General features: G+C 35.3%; 1 protein-coding gene across 1 annotated transcript in view; it reads right to left on the reverse strand.

Moving 5' to 3' along the window:
- Positions 1-214: 214 nt before the first annotated feature.
- Positions 215-16,514, reverse strand: part of TBK1 (TANK binding kinase 1) — a 51,678-nt gene continuing 35,378 nt past the window's right edge. The window contains exons 13-22 of the mRNA XM_036759815.1: positions 16,301-16,402; positions 15,299-15,377; positions 14,253-14,374; positions 14,081-14,157; positions 13,796-13,835; positions 12,331-12,432; positions 12,122-12,218; positions 10,542-10,648; positions 10,255-10,326; positions 215-2,016 (exon numbers count right to left, since the gene is read on the reverse strand). Coding sequence (XP_036615710.1) covers positions 1,965-2,016; positions 10,255-10,326; positions 10,542-10,648; positions 12,122-12,218; positions 12,331-12,432; positions 13,796-13,835; positions 14,081-14,157; positions 14,253-14,374; positions 15,299-15,377; positions 16,301-16,402 — 850 coding nt within the window. The 3' untranslated portion in view covers positions 215-1,964. The remainder of the gene's footprint in view (positions 2,017-10,254; positions 10,327-10,541; positions 10,649-12,121; positions 12,219-12,330; positions 12,433-13,795; positions 13,836-14,080; positions 14,158-14,252; positions 14,375-15,298; positions 15,378-16,300; positions 16,403-16,514) is intronic.

Raw genomic sequence — 16,514 nt, forward strand, 5'->3', positions numbered from 1 at the left:
ATGACACTCGGTCTACAATGTAAAGTTTCTTTGATAGCCCTTGCTTAGGGTTGGCAATATAAAATCCAAAGATATAATAAAACAACATTCAAGAGCATCGAATTTTAAAACATATAAGTAAAATTTGTATGGTCAAGTGACCTTTAGAAAAAGTCAACAGAGAATAAATGTGTCATTTGAAGAAAAACACACTCAGACCATAAAATTGATAGGCTGTTGATACTATATTTAAGTAAATAAAGCCATTCACTCATGCATTTATTTAATGAATACATGGGTATCATAAACCATCCCCATACAATACTGCATCATTTTTCCAAATAAAATCTTAATACGTTAGTTTTTTAAAAATTGGTTTATTTTCCACTGCTGTTTTTGTCAGGGAATCATGATACAGACTGATCAAAACAACACTCACAGATCTGATGTGTCTGAGACCAAAACTAATCATTACAAAAATTATTGGTGGAATAATAAAAGTGCTGAGCACAACCCTTCAGTTTGCAATTCTTGGAACACCTTTCAATGCGAACCCTCTCTTGGGGCTAAAGGGATTGCTTTTTTGAAGCCCACAGTTTGTCTCCAATCTACATCTATGCAGCCTACATTCTAGCCAAACTACTTGTTCCTTTACTAGGAGTACACTTGTTTTTGTGCTTTGACTCGTGCTGTTCCCTTTACCTGGAATCACTTCCCCCAGCTGTGCTTAATTCTTAACTATTCTTCAAGGCTCAGTTCAAATGTCACCTCCTTGAGGCATTCCCTGATTTACCCCTTTCCATTTTCCTCAGAAGAAACTTCTGCCTCTTCTTCATGTCTTTTTACCTGTTTACCCTATATTCATTATAGTCTCACCTCCCTTACTAGACTATTAAGTGTCATGAGGGCAAGGATTGTATTTTATTCTTTTCTGTATTCCCTACACGGTTGGTGCTCAATAACTATTTGTTGAATGAATTTTTACCAAGTTTGCAAAACCTCTGGGGATATGAGACAGAAAATTACTTTTCTACTTGAATGACATAAAGAGTATCATTTACCATCATCACCCACATTGTTTCTTTTTAAAAATAAGAATTTTTCTCATATGAACTATACGCACATACACACATTCTTCTTATAAAAACAAGTAAATCCACTAGCTTCCATAAAATATTGAGCAAAATTAGTTTTAGAAAAGATGATAAGAAATGAATACATTAATTTATTTCAGCTGCCCCTTATTTAGGTCTGTATTGAAATCACAACTAAGTTTTATGGCTATCAGAGGTGGATGGGTTTTAATGATTAAACTGCTAAAAATTTTGTTTTAGAATTTATCCTAAAATAATCAGATGATTTTCCCAGAGTAAACAGGGACCTGGGCAACTTGTAGCCTGAAAGTAATGTCATTTCATTTTCTAACTAAAAAGTATGATCCTAGGATCCTAGAAATACACAAGCTCAATTTCCAATTCCCACAAAACAAAAGCCAAGACAAGAAAAACAACTTCTTCCATTCTTGCCCTTGCCCCCAAAATTACAACTAAAAGTCTCATCAGCAATAAAAACTGATTCCACTTCTGAATTTTAAGGATGTAATACAGTAATTTACAACGTAGATTTGGTTCCACCTAAAAATTCTGCCTTAGATGCTGGAGCAAGCTATGGCTCATCTAGTCTTCTGTCAAAGTAGTTTAGAAATCTCAGTATCTCTACATATTTATCATGGTCATGTACTAGTGCTCACTGAGGTAAATTTCCTCACTTGATTATAAATGTTAAAAGAGAAAAGTACATTTTAGCAGCAGCCAAAAATTTATATATTTTTACGTATTTACAATATAGTACATATTTACATGCTTGTGTCAAATACTGAAATATAGGAACAATAGGACACCGGCAGAGTCACTAACATTTAATGCCCCCAAAGCAATTTTTTTCTTGTGCAAACTGAATGAGGTTTTTTCAAGTTTCTTAGAAAGCTAGAGGCAATCAACATTCCGAAGGCCACCATCCATAGTCAATGCGCCAAATCTGAAACAGAAGAAAAAGTAAATCTCCCCAAATTTAACTGATCATTAAAATATATTTAAGAAAACAGCACATATTTCTGAAAACAAAGTTTTTTTTTTTAAAAATACGAACTTTAAATAGCTGTTTACTTTTTATGTTTTATCTCAAATCACAGAATCTTGACAGATATATAAAAAGACATTAAAATCAATGCTTTAGTATTGGTCCTCTGATTTTGACAAGCAAGCTACAAACAAGAATAGGAGACTCTGCTTATTAGAAGCACTGTGACAAATGGAAATTTTATTCCCTTAACTGAATAATTAAAATTTATAAAACCATTTTAAGAAAGTACCCTTACACCTCATATTTGTAAAATGCCATTTTTTTAAAAGAAAATTTATTTTCTGTACTGCTTGTCATCCCGGCCCCCCCAGTATGTATGGTTTTTTAGTAATTCAAATTTAACATGGTAACTTCAACACAATTCTGCTTTATGTCTGCTTCAAATTTCTTTCTGGTCTTTTCTGTTTAAAAATGTTTTATTATATGTATATTATATATACTCTTTTATCTTCCTTTTTTGGGAGTATAACTTTCCCCTCAACCCATTCTTCACTACAAAAATAAAATGTGCTGTTGTAACAAATAGTCGCTAAAAACACATTTACACATAGCCTGAGAAAATCTGTCTCATTCTGCATCTCTCCTGTACCAAGATGTGATTCATTGTCAGTTTTCAGGAGGTGTATTTGTTCCATACTTTGATCATAATTCTATCTCTACGAAAGTTGTTTTTCTTTATGGTGTTGTAATCATTCTCTGATTTCACTGAATCCATCTCTTTTTTCCTAGATGCCATAATACTCTTTTAAAAACTTTTATTAGATTTCTTCAGTGAACAAGAGTATTTTTTCTTGTGTCCATATACTCCCCCAACCCCTGAAAAAAAAACAAAACAACCAAACTCTTTTAAAAAATATGCAGTCAAGCAAAACAGATGCTTGCATTGGTCTCATTCTGCATCCTGAGCTCCCCTTTACTGGGCAGCACATTCACTCATTAGGCCTATGGAATGTATATTGGTCATTAACTTGATTAGAGTTCTTAAGTCTTACCATGTGACTCGTCTAAACTGATCTCTTGGTTTCACTCACTTCACTCCACCAATTCACACAAATTTCTAGGGTTCTTCTGAAACTGTCCCTTTTTTCCATTTTCTTAAGGCACAATACTCCACTAATACATACCTTACATATACCATATATCACAACTTGTCTGGCCATTTGCCCCAAATGATGGGCATTCCCTTTGTTTACAGTTCTTTGCTAAAATGAAAAGTGCTGTTATGTTTGTACGTGAGTTCTTTCTTGATTTCTGTGCAATATATGCCTATTAGCGGCATCACTGGGTCAAAAAGTATGATCAGCTTAGTGGTTTTCTGAGTATAGTTCTAAAACATTTTCCAAAATGGCTTGACTGCATCAGTTTTACCAACAGTGAAAAATGCCTCTCCAACAACTATAGTTTTCATTTTTGGTCATGTTTGCCAATCTGATATATAGGAGGGAAAACTTTAGAGTTGTTTTTTCGTTTTTCTTATCATTAGTGATTTAAAGCATTTTTCCATACAGTGGTTGACTGTATGAATTTCTTCCCTCAAAAACTACCTTTTCATATCTTTTGAGAACTTCTCTTGGGGTCAGGGGGGATAAGGGAAAGCTTTTGACCTTATATATCTATATCAATCCCCCGAATATCTTGGATAGCAAACTGTTATCAGAGAAATTTGCTGCAAAGGCTATTTTTTCCTAGTTACTTCTTTTCTAATTTTAACTACATTGGTTTTGTCTACAGAAAAATTCAGTTTTTTTGTAATCCAAACTGTCCATGCTATCTCCTGCCAACCCTCTGTAGCCTTTGTTTGGTCAAGAATTCTAGAGCTATAAAAGGTGCACCCTACGCTGATCCTCTCATTTACTTATGATATGACTTTCTATACCTAGGTCATAGAGCCATTTTAATGTTTTTGTGCTATGTGGTGTGAACAGCTGGCCTAAATCCAATTTCTTCCAGGTTTCCTAGCAGTTTTTGTTTAATCAGTGAATCCTTATACAAGTAGCTAGAGCCCTTGGATTTTGTCAAACATCATGCAACTGTGCCGTAGCCACTGACCAACTTTTCTAGGTTTTAAAAAGTATCAAGCATAAAGTTTTTATAAAGTAGCAAAGTTTTTCGATGATAATTCCTTTGCAATATAGTTTGAAATTTGGCACTGCTAGGCCACTCCTTGCCCATTTTTTAAAGAATGTTCTTAGACTTCTTGACCTTTTATTCTTCCAGACCAATTTTTTTCCAGCTTATATAAAGCAATCCTTTGTTTTTATGGGCAATGCACTGCACTGGTAATTAAGATAGTATTATCATTTTTATAATGTTTTTTTTTTGGGGGGGAAGGTAAGGCAATTGGGGAGACTTGCCCAAGGTCACACAGCTGGTAAGTTTCAAGTATCTGAGGCCGGATTTGAACTCAGATCCTCCTGACTCCAGGGCCGGTGCCCTATTCACTGCACCACCTAGCTGCCCCTCATTTTTATAATGACATGGCCCAACCACCATCATTTACTTCATATTTTTCCAATTATTTGCCTCTGCCTTTATTTCCACAAAGACTGTTTTGCAGTCGTATTCGCATAATTCTTGTATCTTAGAAGATTGATTAGTAGATTTTTCATACCTAATATTATCTTTTTTGCTAACATTTTTATTCTTTTGCATAGATACTCATTAGAGATTTTGGCCTATAGTTTTCTTTCTATGATTCATTGCTCTCTGGTTTAAGAATCAGGGCCATATTTTTCTCATAAAAGGAATTTGGTAGGATATCATTTTTCTCTATTTCTGTAATCAACTGACATAGTGCTGGTATTTATTAATCTTTGAACATCTGATGGAATTAACTTGTAAATAGATCTGCTTTCTTTGAGAGTTCTTCCCATGTCATATTCAATTTCTAAGACTGGGTTATTAACATTCTCTTTTTCTTCTCTTAATCTGGGTACTTAATATTTTTGTAAGCATTCATCCATTTATCAGTTTTTCCAAATATAATTGGGCAAAACAATTTCTAGTAATTCCCACTTTATTGTGAATTATCTTTTTTTCATTTCTGATAGTGATAATTTGGTTTTCCTCTATTTTCTGTATCAGATTAATTATCTTTTTTCTTCAAATAACCAACTTAGTCTTATCAATTCAATTTTTTTTGCTTTTAATTTTGTTCAACTTTTTTTGATTTTCATAATTTTTATTTTTGTATTTAATTGAGCTACTATATGTTCAATTCATTAATCTGGTCTGTTCTCTCTTAGGAATGAAAACGTTTATAGAGATAGAAATATTTCCCAAAGGACTACTTTGGCTGAATCACAAAAGTTTGGGTTATGTTGCCTTACTATTTTAATTTTCCTTGAAGAAATTACCTATTGTTTGTATGATTTGTTCTTTGATCCACCAATTCTTTAGGATTAAATGATCTGTCCTCCACCTGACTCCTTTCTTCAAAGGTTCTTTATTAATTATAATTTTTATTACACTGTGATAAGGGATATGTTTAATATTCATGCTTTCCTACATTTGTTTATGAGATTTTAATTCCTTATAGCACATGGTCAACTTCTTTAAAATTATCATCTATAGCTAGGAAATATATGTATATATATATGTACATATCTGTTCCTTTCTATTAATATTCAGTAACTGATAGCAAACATTTATACAGAAAACTTTACATACATTATTGCGTTTGTTCCTCACAATAATCCTATTAAGTGCTATTACCTTTACAGATGAGGAAACAGACTCAGAAAGGCTAAAAGACTTGCTCAGGGACATACAACTAGTGGATGAGGAAGGAGTCGAACTCAGACCTTCTTCACTCCAAGCCTAATATTTTACCACACACATAGATACACACATATGTATCTCTATATACACATATGTATGTGTATACATGTATATTTCTAATTCCTTTATAGTTTTGTTAGATTTTTTTCTAAGTCTTAAAGGGGTACACTGAGCTCTTCATATTATCATAATTTTTCTGGCTATTTTTCCCAGTAATTCAATTAACTTTTCCTTTGAGTACTTAGATGCAATGACATTTTGTGTACAAATAACTTTTAAGAAGTGTAAAACTGCACTAAGCCTTTGGGGACACTTTTTACACTAAGTAATGATTTCACTCTCTATGGTGCCTTTAAACATAAGAGTTTCCTTGCTTATTAACTCTTTACCTTGTCTAGATTAAGATCGCTAGCCTTGTTTGTAAAAAAAAAAAAAAAATTTCACCTGAAGCATAATAAATTCTATTCCAATCCCTCATTTTAACTTTGTGAATTTTTATGTTACAAGCATGTTTCTTATAAACAACATTTGGCTGGATTTTGCTAATACATTCCACCATCATCTACTTTATGGATAAATTCATCACACTCATCACATTTTCGGTTATGATTTGTGTTATTTCTCTCCATCGTCATCTCTCATACTTTTTCCCTCTATTCTTTCTTTACCCTTTATATAAAGAAAAGACTGCAGAAATAGAACAAATGATTAACACTAGACATCTCTAAGTGAAGAGAGCAGTTCCTTCTCCTTTGCTTTTCCTCTCTTCTCAAGGCCAGACCCCAACTCTCCAATTCTGACATGTTGGTCTTAATCATCCTTTATGATCAACCCCTTGAAGCTTCCCTTTTGTTCAACTTTTCTGAATTTCCCTATTGCTGTTGAGGACTCCACCATCCTCATCACCTGGGCTCAATTTTACCTTTGAAATATCTCTTGGATAACCCCCTTTCTCTTTTTTGGCACAACTACCGCCATAGTGCAGCCTCCTGGATTACTGCAAGAGCTTGCTGGTTGATCTCCTTGTCTCAAGTTGCTCCCCACTCCAATATATCCTCCACCCAGCTATCAATAGTAATCATCCTAATGTAGAGGTCTGACCATATTACTTCTCCCTCCCTCTCCTTCGATACATTCTGGTGCCTTCCTATTATTTCCAGGATTAAAAATAAATCTTCTATTTGTTTTTTAAAGTTCTTCATAATCCGACCCCTTACTGTTTTTTTTTTCTAATCTTCTTAAATCTTACTCCACTCCACATATTCCACAGGTTAGTGACACTGGTTTCTTTTTATGTTTCTCACACAATATACTCCTTCTGACTCCAAAACTTTGCAGTATTTGTTCCCAATGCCTGGAATCCTCTTCCTCCTTTCCTCCACCTCTTGACTTCCTGAGTCTCAGCTAAAATCTCACCTTCTGCAAGAAGCCTTTCCTAGTCCTTCTTAATGCCAGTGCCTTCCCTCTATTAATTATCTCCAATTTATCCTGTTTAATATTAATACACTGTTTGTACATAGTTGTTTGCACGTTCTGCCTCTCATCAGATTGTGAGCTCCCTGAAGGCAGGAACTGTTTTTTGCCTTTCTCTGTATCTCCAGCACTTATTATAGTGCCCAACACATAGTAAATGCTTAATAAATGTTTGTTGACTTGACTGAAGTTTGTTTGGCTTGTGACTATTTGCTCCCCAAATCTATCTTTTACTCTTCTATTCTCCACTACACTTTCATTGTCTCTCTTCCTGTATCCCAGTTGAGACTAATGTATTTCGACACTAAACTCTGTATGATTCCATTTCCGTGTCCAATCCTTTTTGTCAGGTTCAAAGAGAGCAGTGCTATGTGACCCCTGCTCTCCCTCCACCCTTTCTTCCATTTTAGTATACTCATCTTTTCACATGTATTACTTATGCAAAATAGCAAGTTCCTTTTTTCTTCCCTAGAGTATTTCTTTATACTCTCTTAAAACTAGCGCAACAGAACAAAACTGCACCCCAGGCCTTATGTTTGCCTTATTTTAACTCCCTCAGTAATCCTCAAAGACATTAGGATTCTAAAGGGACACTTTTCTCTTTTCTCCTAATAGAACCTAAGAATTTCATTGTCATTTAATCCCCCCAATTGCTCAAATCAGGAGGGGCTGAACTTACCTTCCTCGGTTATTCCAGACTCCTGTGTTTTGATTTCAAAGTTTCTACTCTGGCTTTTTATCCAGTCTTTTTATCAAGAGTGACCAAAAGTCCTCTTATCTACTAAGGGTCCATTTCTCCCCTTTAGAAGTATGCTCAGTTTTTAGGATATGTTATTGATGATTGCAAGCCTTTAGCTTTTGCCTATTGGGATACTGTATTCCAAGATTTTCCTCTCCTTTTTTGTAGTTGTCTCATAGGCCTGTTATCATGACTGAGGTCCCTTTCTACTTAATCTCTTTCTTCCTAGATGCTTTCAAGTATGTTTGCTTTGACTTGGGAGTTACGGATTTTGCCTATGATACTTCTGGGTATTTTCAGTTTGGGGTTTCTTTTCAGGAGGTGGGTTCTTTATATTTCACTTGTCCTCGGATTCTAACATATCTGGGAAGTTTTCTTTTATGAGTTTCTGAAATATGGTAACCAGGTATTTTTTAAATGTGGTTATGTTCTGAAGGAGTCTGATATTCTTAAATCATTTGGTATCCCTAGTGAGATCCCTCTACCTCCAACTGGCAGGCTTCTAAACATCTTTTTGTGGAATTCTGGACTAAATGGAGGAGCTTACTTATGTTTTCTTTATTAGTCTGTCTATATGCCTGGATTTATGGGGGAGCACTGGACTTCTCTGCAACCTCTCATATTACTATCATAACCAGAAATCATTTCCTTAAAATTTTTCAAAACATTTTCACATATATTATTATTTTGGTGGGGGAGGTAATTGGGGTTAAGTGACTTGTCCAGGGTCACACAGCTACTATCTGAACTCAGGTCCTCCTGACTCCAGGCTTGGTGCTCTATCCACTGCCCCACCTAGCTGTCTCTCAGATACATTATTTAATTACATCTTCACAATGCCCAAGTGAATGGTACTACTGTGCCCATTTCACTCGTAGGAAATCCAGAAAGATTCAGCACAGTACAGACCTGGAAGAGAACTTAGAAATCACCTTGTTCAACTTTAATCTTTTAAACGAGGAAGCGGAGGCCTTGAGATGTTAAATGATTTGCTCAAGATCACACAGCTCATTAGATACAGAGCTAGAACTAGAACTCAAGTCTTCTCAGTTTTTTCCACTACACTAGAGTCTGAATTTTGGACCTACAACATAAGCTCAAGGTTTAACTAAAGTAAGCCTCATGTTTACAGAGGTCTTCGATAAATTTCTACACATAGTTAAGAAGTTGTTTTTTTTTTTAAACTACTAAGTTGGTCTCTCTGGAACTCAAATCTTATAAGGTCCTCTCTCCTGGCCTACTGGATAACTACAGTACTTGAAGCACCAACAAAAATGTGTGCCAAAGCTACAGGGGGGATTACTCTGATACAGGAATCAAATGAGGTATAATAGTCTTGGACTCAGAACACCTGAACGTGAATTCCAACTAAATGACCTATTAGCTCCATGACCAAGTTTTCTCATTTGTTATTATTAGAGAGACAACTGCTAAACTGCTACTAGCATACTAACTGGCAGTAATAGGTACTCAATAAATACTTGTGGAAACGGACTCAAGAGGGGCCAGGCATAATCAAAACAACTCCTATTTATGAGAACCTTTTAAAGGTTTGGCAAGCCCTCTGTCACCTTGTGAAGTGAGCATGCTCCAGCCAGATGTGGATGGGTTTGCTGGCTCTGCACTGAACTCAGCTGCTGGCATTGTTTATACTTGAAGATGCACATGCAGCTAGCTTACCCAGTAACTGTGTTTGCACAATACTCCAGCAAGAATAATAAACCAAAGGACTCCAGAACAACACCTAATAAGTAGCTTTGATTTCAGAAAATGCAAAATGATAGTTGAAATGAGCAATTTTTACATATAATATAAACATGGTTTTGAATCAAATAGCTATTGATTCAAAGAGCTAATACTATCAACAAATAATCATATGATGTGGAAGCCATTGTAAAATTATTTGTAATATGATTTCCCCCCACAGCAACCGTTAGAAGTCGACTAATACTACAATCTCTTAAGATGAATAATAAGCAGCAAAAGAGGTCAAACAAGTTAACAGAGCAAACCAGAGAAAAACCTAAAGTAAACTTGTATATCCCCATATATCCCCCATTACCGCTTAGCCAATGAAAGTCTATGCCTATATTTAATTTAGTAGATATTTATTGGGAAATGGGGGTGGAGAAGAACCTCACCTCTCTAAAATATGATTATTTTCAGCAAGCTCTTTAACAACACCTTCCATCTCTTCCTTCAATTTCTTCATGCTATAAAACAAAAACCAAAAGTTGTTACTACTTCTCAGAATTACCTTTATGACATGAAATTTCCATCTGTAGATTTAATTAATTTGCAAGTAATGTTAGACAGTAATTGTCAAGCAATTTTGAGCTTTATCCTAGAGTTATTTACTAATATCAAATACTCAGAGCTAAAAATGGTGAGAAACTGAAAATTAATCACTCAAATGTGAACTTCTTACCCAAGAGTCATCTCCACTAGTGTGTTGGAGCTTGGATAAATGGGAGCCATGGTATGTTTTATTCCACTGGAAGCTGCAAACAATTTCTGAGGCAAAGTTTCCTGTAACTGAAATACAGAAAAGGTATATATGAATCACACAAGAAAGAGCAACAAATTTTCTACGACAGAGCTCATGCTTATACCTTTTAATAAAACTATTAATTTACATTTGGAATCCAAACTGCTAGTGTGACAACATTTATGATGCATACAAAAATCTCATAATAATTTTAAGCTGGTAGCTATGTGAAATATATAGGCAAATGTTTCCAACCAAGAGATTTTAATCATACATATGTTTTTCTTCTTTGCAACCACAGTTCCTTAAACATAGTAAATAGTTAATTAATGGGATTGAGCAAACACCTGGATATTTTGAAACATGTCAGTATTCCACTTTTAATTCCTAGAGCGCTATTCAATCCATTGAGCATCATTAAATGCCCATTTTCACGAAGTACTGTGCTCAAGGCTGGAAACAACATAACATCTATATTAACAGTCTCTGCCAGGATGAAGCTCACCAGTTTATAGGAAGGCACATACTCAGATCCCTATGTCTAGGGGAAGAGAGGACATTTTGGGCACTAGGAGGAATCAGAAAAGGCAGGAACATGTAGGGTGTGTGCAGGGAACAAAGACTTATGTAGTTTGGCTGGAACATACAGTGCAAGGAGAGGAATAATAAAAGCTACAGCTGGAAAGGTGAGGAGATAAACTATGGAGAGCTTCTAATATTAATAAAAGAAACAGGAACTTTTTTCCATAGGCATGAAGGAGTCATTAGTGGTTTCTAGGCACAGGCTTGATATGATCATGAGTGTCATCAAGAAGCGTGGACTGCATGAAGGAGACAACGGAGGCAGGAAGAGTCATTCAGAGGTTACTACAATAGCCAAGGCAGTGATTTTAGAAGAGAACCATCAAACTGCAGTTGGACAGTAACCTTCAAGGTTATCTAGGTCAACTTCTCTCTGCAGTATGAATACTGTCAGTACCACCTTCAATAAGCAGTCATCTAGTCTCTGGGAAAGACTCTGGCACCCACATTGAGAGGCAGCTCATTTCATTTAAAAAATGTCACCTTGTATCTTCATTCATCTTATATTCTCATTGATAGCAATATGTACAGGGCAAGCTTAAAACCACACCAAAACTTCTGGGACGCCCTGTGTAAATTTACCTATTTCCCACCTGGATGCAGGACTCCTGGACACCTCCATACCAGGTATCCTCCCTCCCCAATCCCCTTTTTCAACTTCTTTTTTATATGTTGTTTTCCCTCATTAGATTGTGAGCTGCCTGAGGCCGGGGACTGTCTTTTGTCTCTTTTTGGATCTCCAGTGCTTGATACATAGTAGGTGCTTAATAAATGTTTACTGACTGAGAAACTAGATTAAGAGTTAGATATAGTCTGTGCTGCTTCTCCTATTAATTACTAAAATGAACATTCTCAAATATTGTTTATCCTAATTTAATATCGATGGTCTTCAAGGGGAAAAGAGGCTTTTTTTCCCCAAAAAAGAAAGGCTCCAGTACCTCATTAGTATAGTCCTGGTACTTTGATACCTCTTCCTCCATATCAAAACATTGATTAGTTAGCGATGACAACTGTTTCCTTAGGTGAAGCATCTTTCTGAAAGTAAAATGAATTCACTTCAAATAAGCAAATTACTAAAACAGATACCAGTTCTTAATAAGAAAAAGTAAAATTATAAATTGTAAAAATCAAAAAAGGGGTGTTTTACCTCATCCATTCTTCTGCCTTATCCAAAAATGCTTCGTATTTTTCAACACACTCATCAGTAAAGTGGCTCATAGCTTTTGTTGCATAAAAATACAGCTTTTGCCTGTAATTTAAAAATAATCAATGAAATCTTCTCCCACAAATTTTTTAATTCCTACCTCATACCTTAAAAGTTTATTAAATATATAATGCAAAAGAATAAAATTACCAAAGGGGGAAAGGAACCATTTCATCACTCTTAAAATGAAGAAATGTATATTTCCATCAGCAAACCTTATATATGTACACATTCCAACCTTTCAGCATGATTTTTGTTTTTGAAAGTGATCACGGTAATACTGGAATTTAAATAAGAGGAAGAAAGAAGACTGGATCATATCTGGTAAACTACATAAGGGCTTTCAATGGTCTCAATCTGTTCTGTGTTGACTGAGTCAATCTTTTTTAATACTGATGTTCTCCTTGTGAAGATCTGACACAACTTCAAAAAAAATTCCAAGGGACATGAAGGGCACTGGCAAGATGCCTAGTGGGCATAAATAGGCTGTAGCGTCTTACCAATGATGACCAGAATACAAGAAGTGACCAAAAAACCATAAAGGACATGTGTAATTGGAAAAGGCAAGGAAATCATGTAATGAATGGGAGAAATAACAGACTGACAATCAGAGTACACAGGCCAATCTGGAACACAGAATGTTTGAAGAATAGTAAGACTGGATAGGTAGATGGGAGTCACATTGTGGATTCAATATTTTATTTGGATAAGAAGGAGCCACTAAAGATTTTTGAGTAGAGAAGTGAAATAGTCATTTTGCTTGAAATATCAATTTGGCAGCTGTGTGATGGACTGGCGAGGGAAAAGGATGGAAGCTGGGATGCCAATCAAATCATACGGATATGGGATAAATTTAGGCTACCTATCTTGGGTTGAACGAGGATCCAGAAAGCAGCAAGTATTCTCTGAGTCGCTTACTCTCTGGCAGTGACATTTCTTTTTTTTAAAAAGTCTGTGTGACTCAGCCAAAATAAAAGGAATGGTTTGACAGGAGATTTTATATTACCTATATTAGAAAGCAAAAGTGCACGTTAATAATACTTGAAGCTACTGGGAGGTGTGCGGGGGAGGGGGGAAATGAGGGCAGCACTGTTCACTACGATTTGGGTGAAGAGTAATAAGAGAAGTCACAAAAAGGGAAAATGGGGAGTAGAGGCACGAAGCTCTTCTCTTTCTGCCATTATTTCAGTGGTGAAAGCGTGGTTCAATAGAATTCAGATTGTCCCTTCCACTTCATCATTCTGTTCCAGGAATGTCATGGGCCATAATGTACTACATACACATAGTAAACAGCCTTATTAAGTCAAGGTTAAAGGACAATTGTTTTTATGAAAAATCACAGTAGCAGGATAAGCAAAATGGCAACAAGAAGTAATCTGATGACTAAAAATATAACTTAGGCACTTACTTGTCAAATTTGTGAATCTGTTCTTCATTGTAAGCTAGTCCTAGAAATAAGTTTATCACATTAATTTTGTTAATGAAAAATCTCAAAATGTTGCAGAATTTCTTCTGAGATTATGTAGTTCAAAAAGCCCAAGAACTTAAATTTCTCCAAAGATATCTTAAAAATAAACTATTTCCCTTAAGCAGCCACTACTATTGAGAAACACATCTCTTAGAATAACAACCACTATTATATACAATCAATTCAAATTGACTTACCAAATAAAATAAGTTAAAATTTACTTACTACGTTCGGCTTTGTCTTTTTTGAACTGATAGTAAATCTCTGTAATGCAGTTTAGCAGGACTTGCAGTTTTTCTACACTATTCAGAAAAAAAGAGATCAAGAGTTCTACTGTAATCAGTGTGGTAAAAAGCAGGTAACAATGAAGAGCTGAGCGCATAAAGCTTTTACTTACTTTCGGTCTTTTGGATGTGTTCCTTCCTGGTTTGCCCAGGTATCTGCCAATAATCCCCCAGGAGACAACTTGCTTTTGATATCTTGAAGACTGGTTTCTATTGTTCCCTGTGAGCTGGAGAGCTAGAGGAGTAACAGGCTTGGGATTAGAGTGCCAAAAATCACAGAGATGATGATCCTACTGGGGACAACATCTGTGCGTTATTCTGCTCTCGCTTAGCAGACTTCAAATCAGTCATTTCCATCTGCAAGCACAGGGAGGCTAAGGACAAATTCGTCATTTGTTTTCTTAAGATTTCTTCACTGCTTTAGAGCTTTTACAGATGAGGAAACTGAGGAAGTTAAGAGAATAATGGATGGAGTCAAAATAGTTGTTATACACACACTATAGAATGAGCATCAAGAAGGCTAAAGCAGGAGTCAGAAGGCAGGCTGGCTACACAACCAGCTCTAATTCCATGACTCATGAGTCTGCCAGAAAGCCTGCACCCCTAACATAGAGAACACAGGCTCATCTCCGTGCCGTGATGAGGCACTGGATAAGATCTTTGGATTATTTTCTCATTTACTACCTACCTTATTATTCATTTCTGGATAATTTCAACAAGTATTGTTATCTTGCACTTGTAAATTGAGTTTTTTTTTTTTATCACAAAGTCCAAAACAAGGGGACATTATGGAGAACAAAAATGGACTAGTGATTTGATACTAGGCAGGTCACTGCCTCTCTGAGACTCCATTTCCTTTTTTTTTTTTTTTGGTAAAGTGAGGGAGTTGGAATAGATGATCTACAATGCTGCCTTCAGCCCTAAAATGTTACACTTCTAAGAACAGGCTTAAATTACAGCAGGAGGAATTTGGGCAGGATACAATCTATCCCTGAAGTTTGTGTTTGCTCTGGGAGGCCATGGAAGGCTCTTTTTCCAGGTCTTTAAGATGGCTTGGATATAGGTGGACTAGAAATTTACCAACCTGAGTGCCATTTCTATCTCTGGTAAGCAAAAGATGGACTGTGGATTTATGGCTTAAGATCTGCTAATTACTTACTCGCAACAATTTAGTGTGTATGTCTGAGATTTCACCCAGCTCTGCTGCTTCCAAATCAATCTGCATCAATTTTTCATATCTGTCCACAATAAAAAGAAGTCACCAGGAAAAAGATTAAATGGTAACACAATGCATATATATATATATATATATAGATCGACATAGATATAGATACACACATACATATTTTTTAAAAGATACTGTAAAAAGTTACATTTAAAGGTTAATTCAGAACATCAGATCCACTTACTATTCTATCTAAGAATCAAGAAAAGATGATACATGTGGCTGCCACCAAACTCCCAAAAGAGAAGGGTACCTTTCTAAGTGAAAGAAAATTTCACATTATTCTAATATAATCTTGTCAGTTAAGGAGGAAAGTGGGCATGTTAAATGTAATAATAAACAGCTTGAGGCTACATATTCACTCAGATATCTAATTTCAGTAACCACTTAATGGAAATAAAGGGTAAACACTGAAAAAGGTAAAATAAAAAATTTATTTTACTATTGCCTCTGTCATACATATAACTAGAATACGTCTAAGAATATGAAATCATGGCAGTCTAAGACAGGGTTGAGATGAACAAGAAATTAAAAATCAGGATTATCCCATAGCTCTTAAAAAGGTACTGAAATAAGATTTTAGGGTAACTATTCTTTGCTGAAGACTATAAGATGTTATTTTCAGTGTAGGATTTTTGGCTTATAAGGTAGGAATTAGACATCTTTATTCTCAATTTATTTTTCTTTCTTAAAAAAGGGAAAAAAAACCCCCACTAATGACTTAGTATTTAATTCTTCCTAAACAGTACTGATGTTGTTTTCGTATCATAGCCATCCAACCAACAAGAACTTAATTTTTAATACTACTAATAAGTTCTTAAAAGGAAACTAAAATGAACTTTTGAGAAATTTTATCATATTATGACAAGGATACCTAAGAAATGCAATTGAATCTAACATTTTAACAACTAGAAGCAAGGAAGTCATTTTACTTACATTTTCACAGTTTTTTCAATGTTCCTGATACAGAAATCCAGAGCAATCACAACTTCCGTCTTTTTGTGTATGGTTTCATTATAATCTTCCTTAATCAGTTCACTGCAAAATAATACTAACCATATCAGTCTACCTAGAGTCATTGGATTTTCTCTTTTCTACCACTTATAGTAACAACAGCTGTTAGGAGAGGTACTATTCTTACAGATCATAT

Source organism: Trichosurus vulpecula, chromosome 5 (genome assembly GCF_011100635.1).
Source record: "Trichosurus vulpecula isolate mTriVul1 chromosome 5, mTriVul1.pri, whole genome shotgun sequence".
In the NCBI taxonomy this organism is placed as follows: Eukaryota; Metazoa; Chordata; class Mammalia; order Diprotodontia; family Phalangeridae; genus Trichosurus; species Trichosurus vulpecula.